Raw genomic sequence first — 12,371 nt, forward strand, 5'->3', positions numbered from 1 at the left:
ACTCTATCTTCAAAAGGGCTGCCGAACAGTTTGAAAGCCTTCCCTAACTCAAAACATAGTTAAAATTCTTTAACTGACTTGCTGTAACAGAAAAAACTCAGCCACCTCAGAAAGCTTTTAGCACTGATAAGATTCCATTTCTTTCTCTAAGGAGGGTAAAGGCAAGCAAGGGCTAACCCCGTCAATATTTTAAAACACCGTATTATGTAATTAATACTTTAACAGTGTGTAACTGAACAGTAAGGTGACATCTTATCCAAATGGAAATAGTCGAACCAAAATAATCCCTAATTTTGTCCAAGAGGTAACCTGTGAAAGAATATTAACTGTGCCAAACACCTTAAGAAAAAGCTTGCTAGAAACCCAGGACTCCCTCCCGGCCCAGGGGCAATAGTAAAGTGCTGGAGCAATAGCTCCACCTATTGATCAGCAACACTTCCTTAAATATTTTGGCACCCCAAGTCTCCAGTGCTCACGCTCTCTTCCCCTCCTCCACTCGCTCTGACCCAACCCAAATCCAGTTGAGTCACTAGCTCTGAATACTCCTATCCGTGCTCTTTATTCCAATTCCTGCTCTCTCCAGAAGGTTCTGCGCCGCTTCCAAGTATGGATAACCCCGAAAGGTGTCAAAGACCACAGTTCTCAGTGTCGAACCTGGATGTGAAGAGGACAACCATACCGCTCCCTTGGAGTGCCCGGCCGCGGGTGGCTCTGCCGTTCGCTCCCGGGGAGCAGGAGGCCTCAGGAGCCTCACGACAGCTTTTCCCCGCCGCCCCACTCAGCAGCTGTTCTCCAATCAACCCGCACTCGTCCTCCGGGCCCCAATCCTGGGTTCCCTGGGTCCTACCTCCGCTGGCCCTTCAGCCCGCCAACAGCCCGAGCCGAGCCTCCGCCCCCTCCGTGTGCAGAGAAGCCCAGAAACCTCCCTCCGTCGGGTCTTCGCCCAGAGTCTCATCCATCCTTCGCAGCCCTTCTCCCCCGCCGGTCGGGGCCTGCCCCGCTGCCCTTCCTCACCCTTTCATCTTCCCCGCCTGCTGAGGCCGTTGTTACCGCCGATATCAACGCCGTTGTAGTCGCCGCCCTGAGCTCTCCGCGCCCTCAGCTCGGGCCACTCAACCCCACAAGCCGGCCTCCTCGCCAAAGGCAAGAAGCTGAGCGGGTGACGGAGGCCGCGAGAGTTTAGCGCGGCCCTGCGTCTCCGGAGGGGGCGGAGGTGCCTCCCGCCGCCGCGCTAGTGCAGCAGCTTCTCCACACGTGCACACGGGGAACTCGCCGCCCGCCCGCCGCCGCCGCCAGCCAGACCCGCCGCCGCGCTACGACCTTTCACCCCGCCCCCTCTGCGCGCCGGCGCGTCGGCCGCCCCTCGCGCAGCCGCACTGCAGGCCTCCCCGTACCCTTCCCCCTCTACTTCAGGACCTCCATCTTTCTACTGGGCTGTACCCTCTGGCGTCATCTTTCTCCTCCCTTTCCTTACGAGACAACTTGTGAGGCTTGCTTGGTAGGCCCTGGCGATAAAATCCGGATTTTTCCACCCCTCCCTCTCTCCTCTACGCACTTTAACAAGCTCAGTCTTCCCTGACTCTGGTCTTCCCAGCTGGTAGTCTCCAGTATGACCTTTAAATGCACCTGTCTCCTAAAAAGAGTTTATAAATCTTATTCCTCTAAATGTAAAGAAGCCTGTGGAAAGTAATGAGGTGTTTTTAAGACAAATAAACGTAGTCAACAATTGGCTAGATAACTTGGCTTACGTCCAGCACTTTTCAGTTTCGATATCACGTGATTGCCCAAACCTTTAAGCCTGGGGATTTTACCGGCAGGCCCCACGGGGACGAAACTCCATTGCTATTTCCGGTCCCTAGGCCACGGCATAAACGTCACTTCCTTAGCAATGCACTTTAACCCGTTCCACCCACGCGTTTTGGCGTTGCACTTTACAACCTGATCTTTGTGGACATTTTTTTTTCCTTTCTAAAATCTAATCGCAAGGAAATTAATGTTCAAACGATCCGCTAAAATACAAGCCCGGGAGATGCAGCCAGCCCGGCTGGGGTTGACAGGGCGGAGCTCGGGGTCACGTGACGTCCTACGCCCGCCCACCTCTGCAGCTGAAGACTTCCCTCCCGCAGTGACAGAGCCTCTGGGTCGGTGATCGGTACGGTTTCTGCACCTCGCGCCCCGGCAGGTGAGCGGCGACCGGTAACCGGCGGCTGGTGGGGATAGAAGGGAAGGGAGGAGGAAAAGAAGAGAGAATGTGAATTGTGGCCTCTGCTGTCCCAGGCTTTCTTCCGCTGTCATCCTGCCCCGGCGAGGCTCTTGTTTCTCCATTTATCTTGACCCCCGCCCCTCGTCCAATCCCCGCCACTGTGGTCGCCCCTGCAACTTAGGGGTTGAGATGTTCACTTTTCCCGGGGCTGGGGGTGAGTGCGGCCATTATGGGTCCCCATTCAAGTCTTTGGGGCTTCGGGTAGTGGGGTTAATTCAGACATTAGTTGGGGTCTGCAGTAGTCTCCAGGTCTCAATCCCCAAAGCCTGTTCTTTGGCAGAGGCCTTGTAAGGTCTTCCCCTTCAGCTCCCGAGTGGGGAACCGGGAGATAGGAAAAACCCCGGAGGCAGAGGCGGCTCCTGTGAGACAGGCTTAGGAGAGAACGTCGCGATGCAGACACTCTCTCACTGCAGTCACTGTAAAGCTTGCTTCCTAGTGTGCATTCTCAGTAATTCTAGTTTTTATCTGACATCCCTGCGAGAGATGTTCACAACTTTTGAATGGGTCTGGAATGGTAAAAGGTGGCTTTTTACTTTTCTCTTCTCCAATTTTATGGTGTAGAAACGGAGAGGATACTTGAAAGAGTAAAGCTATACTAGCTTCAAAAACAGGCAGTGTTGTTAATGCGACAGTTTAGATTGAATGAGGAGGCGTTAAAAGATGGTGTTGCGATGTCATGATCTGCAGGAGACCCAGGCGAGCTTATGCAGAACTGACTTCCCTGGAAGGGAGTAATTCATCAGAAACAAATTGGGCTGGAAAGGTAATAAACCAGTGCGTTTGACCGTAAACTTAAAGGTTAGGAGGTTAAGTCTAAATATTGCTGACTTCATATTTTTTGCCTTTGACATCCTTTTGCCATTTCTCCCTAAAATCCTACTTAATCGCTACTCCCAATCAATTTCTTAACTAATGCTAAATTAGTATTAAGTAGCATTTGTATCCCTACTTTTCCCGTTTGTAAAACTCCAGGTGACGTCTTCAGATTTCTGAAAATGCAGAAATGATTGTTTAGGTTTTTGCCCAACCCAGTGTACTCCCATTTCAGGTAGTAACCAATGTAGTAATGTAGTAACCAATGTTTTGACCCCAAACAGTGTGCTTTATGGAAGAATGTTTTTCTGTTTGGGGTTAAACTCTTGTTTACACTACAAACTCAGAAAGTCCCTTCCTTCTTTTAAATTGAAAGGACTTAACAGAAATTACAAATTTGATTTTTAAAATTTAAATTACACTTTTTCTTAATCTGAAAAATCATTTTCTCAGTTAAACTTTAAAGCTAAGTTCAAAAATAGAGAAACTAGACTATTGATGCTCATTACTAGATAAGATAACCTTAAGATCTTTCTTGCTTTCTCTAAGTAATGAAGACCACTATTATGCTTTACAGTTTTAGTGTTTTGTGCATATATCTATATTGGTATATACCTAATCTGTTGAGATGTTTATGTTTCAGGATGTCTGCTACTGATACATAGTTTTTATCTATTGATTTGCTCCAGAATGAGATTCCCTGATCTCTAGAGGACAGAAAAACATAAGCAGTGTTGCTTCATTGCCCAGGTGACATTTCACCAATTAAAACGAATTCACCAAATAATAAGGATTTTTGAAGTCCAAATCAGTCCTGTCTGGGTGAGACCAAAATGGGATAGAGAAAGCAGGCTAAAAAGCATTGAGTCCTAGAGGAGAAAATGTCAATGTGAAAGAGATTGAATGAGTTTGCAGTTTTACTTCACAATTCCCCTGATTTTAGGAAACTTACTAAAGCAGTCATTTAGACCACTAATGAAATCTGAAAGATTGGCAGCAGGAATTGGTGACTGAATTACTATTAAAGTTGAATTTGAAAAAGAGTTTTGATATTGTACAGTTTTCACCAACAAGTGATCTCTGTGTGGCATGGAATCTATTTCTGAGACCAACTTTATCTGTCAATGAGCATTATATGTAGAAATCTCTTTTTTTTTTTGGCTGTGCCTCACGGCTTGAGGGATCTTAGTTCCTAGTTCCCTGATCAGGGATCAAACCCAGGCCCTCGGCAGTGAAAGGGATGAGTCTTAACTACTGGACTGCCAGGATATTCCCTATATAGAAATCTTAACATTCGTTAGAGAACTGTGCTGAAGTTCAGTATTAAATGGCACACAGGGGTTCTTGTGTTTGAGTCCCCAACAGCTCTTGTATGCTTACTCTGAAGTCTTGCTTATATGTCACTATCTTTATAGGTTATGGCCAGCACCAAGAATGCTTTCTTCCTCTGTGGGCAGAGCTAGGCACTCACTTCTGTAGAATACTGCACAATATTCCATTCTTCTATTTTCACCTCCAGAACATTGTTTTTAATTACTGTTTGTTAGGCTGTACCTTAATAAACTATAAAACTCCTAGGAATTCAAGGACAGTGTCCCTACTCTTGGTCTTTAGCTCCTGGATGATGAAGTAGATGGGCATTCAATGAATTGTTTATTGACTGTGTATGAGATAACTGGACAGGGAGATTGAACTAGTTTTAAAATTCCTGCAGATCATAATGCCTTCTAAGGTAACGCACTAGATACTAGCTTTCAAGTATAAATTGTCAATAGCAGCTATGAAAATCATGGTCAGTAGAATAGATATAAACCTCAGACATAATAATATGTCTTTATTAACATAGTGACCAACTTATTTTCACAGCATATATGTTTGTAATGTGTTTGGATGATATGGGAGGGAAGGAGAGTGGGGTGAGTTGTATTTAATGTAAAAGGGGGCACTGAAAGCTACATGTGCTATAGCGCTAGACTAAAAGTCAGTAGATCATCCTTCAGCACTGCCACTTTAGTTATATGCTTTTTAGAAAAGTTGGGATTCGGGGCTTTGGGTTTGATGTTTAGGACCTTTCTGTCAAGGGTATTAAGATTTCAAATTAGAGAAACCCTAAATAATCTATGTGAAAGTTTTTTTAAAACTAAGTGGTATTTAAATGTGAAGCAAGATTGTACAAACTTTACAAGAATAGATTTCTTGATCGTATAGACCTGGGTTCAAGTTCTGGCCTTACCACATATTTAAGCTGTGTGACCTTGGACAGTTTGCTTAATCTAAGCTTAAATTTCCTCATGTTTAAATCTATGCTGTGCTGCTAAGTCACTTCAGTCGTGTCCGACTCTGTGCGACCCCATAGACGGCAGCACACCAGGCTCTGCTGTCCTTGGGATTCTGCAGGCAAGAACACTGGAGTGGGTTGCCATTTCCTTCTCCAATGCATAAAAGTGCGAAGTGAAAGTGAAGTCGCTCAGTCGTGTCTGACTCCTAGCGACCCCATGGACTACAGCCCACCAGGCTCCTCTGTCCATGGGATTCTCCAGGCTAGAGTACTGGAGTGGGGTGCCATCGCCTTCTCTGAATCTATGCTATAGATACTGTTAAATTAGATCATGAATGCACAGGGCTTAGTAGATACTTTGTACATTTTAAAAATTAATTTTACTGATATCTAGTCGCCGTCCCCTGTGGAGCCCATGCTGGGAAAGATTGAGGGCAAGAGGAGAAGGGGGCAACAGAGGATGAGATGTTTGTATGGCATCACTGACTCAATGGACATGAATTTGAGCAAACTCAGGGAGATAGTGAAGGACAGGGAAGCTTGGTGTGCTGCAGTTCATGGGGTTGCAAAGAGTTGGATACGACTTAGCAACTGAACAATAACAATTTGTACATACTGAATTTCTAAAGGAGACTTTTAGATACCCTATAAAATTAGGCAACAAGTTTGGGATATGGAGAAAGGAGTAAACTTTGAAATAAGGCTATTACTAATAGCAAGAAAAATGTACCTCTAGCAAAGATTCTAAAGCATTTTATTATTTCTTTAATTATCTTTTTTTTTTTTTTTTGGCTGCACTGGGTCTTCGTGCTGTGCGGGTTTTTCTCTAATTGTGGTGAGATGGGGCTATTCTTTAGTTGCAGACTTGTGGTGGTGGTTTCTCATGTTGTAGAGCACTGGCTCCAGACATACCACCGTCGGAAGCTGCGGCACGTAAGCACAGTTACCTCGAAGCATGTGGGATCTTCCTGGATCAGGGATCAAACCCATGTCCCTGCATTACAAAGTGAATTGTTAACCACTGGACCACCAGGGAATCCCTAAAACAGATTTATTAATAGAAGCTAAGAAATATCAACATAAAGCCCATTATTTTGGCAACTGCAATGACAGTATTTTCTGTATAAAGATTTTCCAGAGGTTGTGATCATTAATATGTGAAATCAGTTTAAAGAGGTATTTATTTCTAAATTCTTATAAAAATGTATTAAAATTATCTCAACCTGTACAGGAGGGACTTTTGAGTTTGTGCTTATATTTTAAATTTCTGTCCTTTATTCTAAATTTTTTTAATCCTATTTTTATATTGGAAAATATCAGTAAATTAAATAGTAATTGAAATGTAGCTAGCATAAGTTTATGTTTCACCTTAATCCTAAAAAAAATAACTCATTTCTTCTAAGGAAAGATTTTATGAAGAGATTATTGAATATTCTCTTTAATGTCAAGTTTTCTATTATAGTGAAATAAATTATGATGAGTAACTATATTTTACATTTTTCCATAGAGACTTTAAAAGCTACTATGTTTTTGTTTCCTGCTATGAACTGAAAGTGACTTTGGTTTATATAAGTGTATTCTTTTATCATATAGTATATACATATTACATATATATAGTAAACACGTAGACATAGTGTGTATATTTATCAGATCAGATCAGATCAGTCGCTCAGTCGTGTCCGACTTTTTGCGACCCCATGAATCACAGCACACCAGGCCTCCCTGTCCATCACCAACTCCCGGAGTTCACTCAGACTCACGTCCATCGAGTCAGTGATGCCATCCAGCCATTTCATCCTCTGTCGTCCCCTTCTCCTCTTGCCCCCAATCCCTCCCAGCATCAGAGTCTTTTCCAATGAGTCGACTCTTCGCATGAGGTGGCCAAAGTACTGGAGTTTCAGCTTCAGCATCATTCCTTCCAAAGAAATCCCAGGGCTGATCTCCTTCAGAATGGACTGGTTGGATCTCCTTGCAGTCCAAGGGACTCTCAAGAGTCTTCTCCAACACCACAGTTCAAAAGCATCAATTCTTCAGCGCTCAGCCTTCTTCACAGTCCAACTCTCATATCCATACATGACCACTGGAAAAACCATAGCCTTGACTTGATGAACCTTTGTTGGCAAGGTAATGTCTCTGCTTTTGAATATGCTATCTAGGTTGGTCATAACTTTCCTTCCAAGGAGTAAGCGTCTTTTAATTTCATGGCTGCAGTCACCATCTGTAGTGATTTTGGAGCCCAGAAAAATAAAGTCTGACACTGTTTCCACTGTTTCCCCATCTATTTCCCATGAAGTGGTGGGACCGGATGCCATGATCTTTGTTTTCTGAATGTTGAGCTTTAAGCCAACTTTTTCACTCTCCACTTTCACCTTCAAGAGGCTTTTTAGTTCCTCTTCACTTTCTGCCATAAGGGTGGTGTCATCTGCATATCTGAGGTTATTGATATTTCTCCCGGCAATCTTGATTCCAGCTTGTGTTTCTTCCAGTCCAGCGTTTCTCATGATGTAGTCTGCATATAAGTTAAATAAACAGGGTGACAATATACAGTCTTGACGTACTCCTTTTCCTATTTGGAACTAGTCTGTTGTTCCATGTCCAGTTCTAATTGTTGCTTCCTGATCTGCATACAGGTTTCTCAAGAGACAGGTCAGGTGGTCTGGTATTCCCATCTCTTGAAGAATTTTCCACAGTCTATTGTGATCCACACAGTCAAAGGCTTTGGCATAGTCAATAAAGCAGAAATAGATGTTTTTCTGGAAGTTTCTTGCTTTTTCCATGATCCAGCAGATGTTGGCAATTTTATCTCTGGTTCCTCTGCCTTTTCTAAAACCAGCTTGAACATCAGGAAGTTCACGGTTCACATATTGCTGAAGCCTGGCTTGGAAAATTTTAAGCATTACTTTATTAGCGTGTGAGATGAGTGCAATTGTGTGGTAGTTTGAGCATTCTCTGAAATTGCCTTTCTTTGGGATTGGAATGAAAACTGACCTTTTCCAGTCCTGTGGCCACTGCTGAGTTTTCCAAATTTGCTGGCATATTGAGTGCAGCACTTTCACAGCATCCTCTTTGAGGATTTGGAATAGCTCAACTGGTATTCCATCACCTCCCCTAGCTTTGTTCCTAGTGATGCTTTCTAAGGCCCACTTGACTTCACATTCCAGGATGTCTGGCTCCAGGTCAGTGATCACACCATCGTGATTATCTGAGTCATGAAGATCTTTTTTGTATATTTATAGTCAGCTGAAATAGATGTATATTTTCATTGTAATAAATCTTGTTACCTGAAGCTATTAAAGTCATGTTTGTAATTAGTTACTATGTGAATAAAATTATCTAATGGTTAATTTATTTTAAACTTGCCTTTATATTTGTTCATAGTTAGCTCCATTTAATGAATTTCACAACTGCAGTTAGTTTTCAAAAATTGATAGTATTTCATAAGTATTTAGAGATTTAGCCTAATGATTTTTTTTTGCTGTTTTCTTGGTGTCAGTATTGTGACCGCAAGTGCATGCTGAGTCGCTCAGCTCAGTCATGTCCAACTCTTTATGAATGCATGGACTGTAGCTCACCAGGCTTCTGTGTCCATGGGATATTCCAGGCAAGAATACTGGAGTGGGTTGCCCTTTCCTCTTCTGGGAATCTTCCTGACCCAGGGATCAAACCCCAATCTCCTGCATCCCCTGCGTGAGCAGGCAGATTCTTTACCACTGAGCCACTTGGCAAGCCCTTAATATTACGACTAGCTACTACAAAAAATTTCAATTTTGAATTTTAATACTATTTGTGGAAACTATTGTTCTTTTGTTGACAAACATTTTAAAAAATTATATCAACAACATGCCATGCATGATATATTGCAGAAGAGCTCCACCTGTGCTTGAGCAATGAAAACTAACCAGACTTTATGTTTGTAATTATTTCTTAATTTAATTCTTAAAGTGTTTATTTAAAAATAAAGTAGAGAAGACTGATTACATTAGAAAACATTTATAAAAATGAAGAAAGGGCATGATTCAGAAACTAGTAATGATTGTATATACATATGTGAAAAAGATGATGAAAATTCAGCAAAATAAATAATTATCTATAGATTAAGAGTTTTAAGAAAGATTTTAAATTTATTATATGTTTTGAGTTTCTCCAATTACAGTTAATTACTTTGAGCAGTAAAAATTTTTTAATTTGGTATGGAGAATTGAGCCATTTAAATGATGATTTCTTCTTAGTTACTTGAATATCTTTAAGTGAAAATGTTTCAACTTATCTAGATAATGAATATGTTATTTAAGTTTATAGGTGAAGGTATACTTTTAGGCCTTTGTAAGTTCAGCAGAATTTTAAAAAGCAAAAGTAAACCCAGAATATAAAGGAATTTAGTATATGGCAAGGTGATATTTTAGTCCAGTGGGGGAAAAGGGGCATAAGTAGTAAGTATAACTGACACAGCTTATCTGTCTGGAAGAAATTAAATTGAGCCAGTACTTTGTAGCATATGCAGAAACCAATTTCAAGATGGATTAAAAACTTAAATATTTAAAATATTAAAAATGTTAGTTCCCAAATTTTTTTTTTTATATTTACAATCTAAATGTAGTAATGATCTTTTAAACCAATATAGGTAATCTGAAAGTCATGGAAGTAAACATAGGAATGTGAGAACACAGAAATGAATATTTCAATGGCAAAAATAGAAGATAGATTTAAGAAAATTGAAATATGCATAACAGTTGAAGAGTTAAAAGTGCACACAACAGAAACATGGGTAAAGCATATGACCAGAACTTCAAGAAAAATTGAAGCATTCTGCAAACTTATGAAAAAAGTGTAATTATGATATTATTATTAATATTAATTATTATTATATATTAATTATAATAGTGAAATTTTTTTCTGATTAGTAAAAATTAAGCGGTAAACCTACTGGTAGCAGAGATGTGTGATAAAGGATTTTCTCAAAATGCTAGTGGAGATGTAAATTGTCAGAGTTTTGTGAGTATTTTTTTTTTTTTAGTAAACAGTCAGGCAATATCTGTTAATATTAAAAATACATATTCTTCCATCCAGCAGTCCCGCTGTTTGGGATTGCCAGAAATGTCAATTGTCTGAAATTGTTTTTGTCTTATTTACTTAAGTATCTGTGGGGAAAGTGTATAAATTACACTGATAATTCCATAAACTCTCCTTAATTTTGTATATGATAACCCATGGGCACCCAATAAGAAGGTGCATAAAAAATGCATATGAAAGTGATAGGCATTATAAGATAGGGTTACAAATTTTATTTTCGGGTGACTATTAAGTCTTCCAGAAATGGTTTCTTCTTTGGGGATAATAGAGCATATTGCACAAGTATGGAGTCCGTCATGTGATGTAATCATATGACAGCATAAGGAGAAGTCCACATTTGGGTTTTGGTGAGTAAAAAAACTAGGTAGAAGATTAACTGTCCTTAAGAAAGCTTCCAACAAGGTTGCCTGTAAAGCAAAATTAAAAGTAATTTTAACTAATAACTAATCTTGTACTTGATTTCAGTCCTTTTGAGAGTCTGAAATTAATATATCATTCAAAGTCATAATAGAAAACAGCAGCTGGTTTAGAGTGAGATTTGTTACATGTTGAAAGCATCCATGTCTATGTTGTTGCAAATAGCAAGATTTCATTCTTTTTTATCGCTGAGAAATATTCCATTGTATGTGTATCCCACATGATCTTTGTCCTTGCATCTGTTGATGGGTACTTGGTTGCTTCTGTAATTGGGCAATCATCAGTAATACTGCAAAGAACAGTGGGGTGCATATATCTTTTCTAATCAATGTTTTTACTTTCTTCAAAAAAAAAAAAAGCCAAGGGTGAAATTGTTGGATCATATGGGAGTTCTGTTTTTCATTTTTGAGGAATGTACAAATTCTTTTTGGAAAGAGTTGGGATATATATAAATAAAAAGTAATTTTAGGACTTGCTGGTGGTGCAGTGTATAAGAATCTGCCTGCCAATCCTCTGTGGTCCAGGAAAATTCCCACATTCTGAGGATCAGCTAAGCCCATGCTCCACAACTATTGAGCCTGTGCTCTGGAGGCCACAAATCCCAACTACTGAAGCCCGAGCGCCCTAGGCCGGTGTTGCCCAACAAGAGAAGCCACCCACCACCGTAAGAAGCCTGTGTACAGCAAGCCCTAGCTTGCTGCAACTAGGGAAAGCCTGCTCACAGCAACGAAGACCCAACGCAACCAAAAATAAATGAAAGTAATCTTAGAGTAGTATTGAGAGGCAGTACAGCTAGCAAGGAAGTTAGGTGTGTAGGTACTGAAGCCAGACTGGCTCAAATCCTGGGGAAGTTTATCTTCCTGTATTGCATTTTCTTAGCTCTACAATAAGGATATTAGGAGTATAGTTATTTCATTAAGCGTTATGAGGATTAAATGAATAAGAAAAGTGATTAGAATTACTGGTATATAATAAGAGCTATATGCATGTTTGCCATTATTATTTAGTTACTATGCTCTTTGCTTATCTAATTAGATCTATATAGTAATTTTACCCCCGGCTTAGTTGTTTTAGCACACATCTAATCAATCAATATTTTTAATTAAGTTGAATGGGTGATACATGTACAAATACAGTAAAAATTATAGATTCATACATATGTGCGTTTTCTCCCTCTTCATCCTTACTCTTTTTGTTCACAAAGGTAGCATCTGATCATATTATTCTGGGCATTACATTTTTCATTTAATATTACCTTGGAGATTTTTCCACATTGTTAACAGTTAAAGATGCCTCATTCTTTTTAATAATCCTCTAGTACTCAGTTGTACTAAAGTACCATCATCATCCTATGTAACATTTATTGATAATTTACTCCTGAGTTGGGCACTTTTCTTCAATTAAGTCATGCAAAGCTCACAGCCACCTTAGGAGACTAGGTATTGTTTTAATCCTCATTTAACAAATGAGGCAGTTTAGACCTTGAGTGATTAAATGCCCATCAGTGTCACACAGTTCATAAGTAATAGA

The 12,371-nt window shown here is 40.5% G+C and overlaps 2 protein-coding genes across 6 annotated transcripts in view; one reads left to right on the forward strand and one right to left on the reverse strand.

Moving 5' to 3' along the window:
• Window positions 1-1,332, reverse strand: part of NAA50 (N-alpha-acetyltransferase 50, NatE catalytic subunit) — a 32,359-nt gene extending 31,027 nt beyond the window's left edge. Inside the window, exon 1 of one of the 2 annotated variants that reach the window (XM_005201310.5) lies at window positions 1,015-1,332. In XM_005201310.5, coding sequence (XP_005201367.1) covers window positions 1,015-1,022 — 8 coding nt within the window. In that variant the 5' untranslated portion in view covers window positions 1,023-1,332. 2 annotated transcript variants of the gene reach the window in all.
• Window positions 1,333-2,124: 792 nt separating this feature from the next.
• Window positions 2,125-12,371, forward strand: part of ATP6V1A (ATPase H+ transporting V1 subunit A) — a 61,451-nt gene continuing 51,204 nt past the window's right edge. Inside the window, exons 1-2 of one of the 4 annotated variants that reach the window (XM_059887661.1) lie at window positions 2,125-2,417; window positions 2,825-3,026. The gene's annotated coding sequence lies outside the window, so the exon portion shown is untranslated. 4 annotated transcript variants of the gene reach the window in all.

Source organism: Bos taurus, chromosome 1 (genome assembly GCF_002263795.3).
Source record: "Bos taurus isolate L1 Dominette 01449 registration number 42190680 breed Hereford chromosome 1, ARS-UCD2.0, whole genome shotgun sequence".
Lineage (NCBI taxonomy): Eukaryota > Metazoa > Chordata > Mammalia > Artiodactyla > Bovidae > Bos > Bos taurus.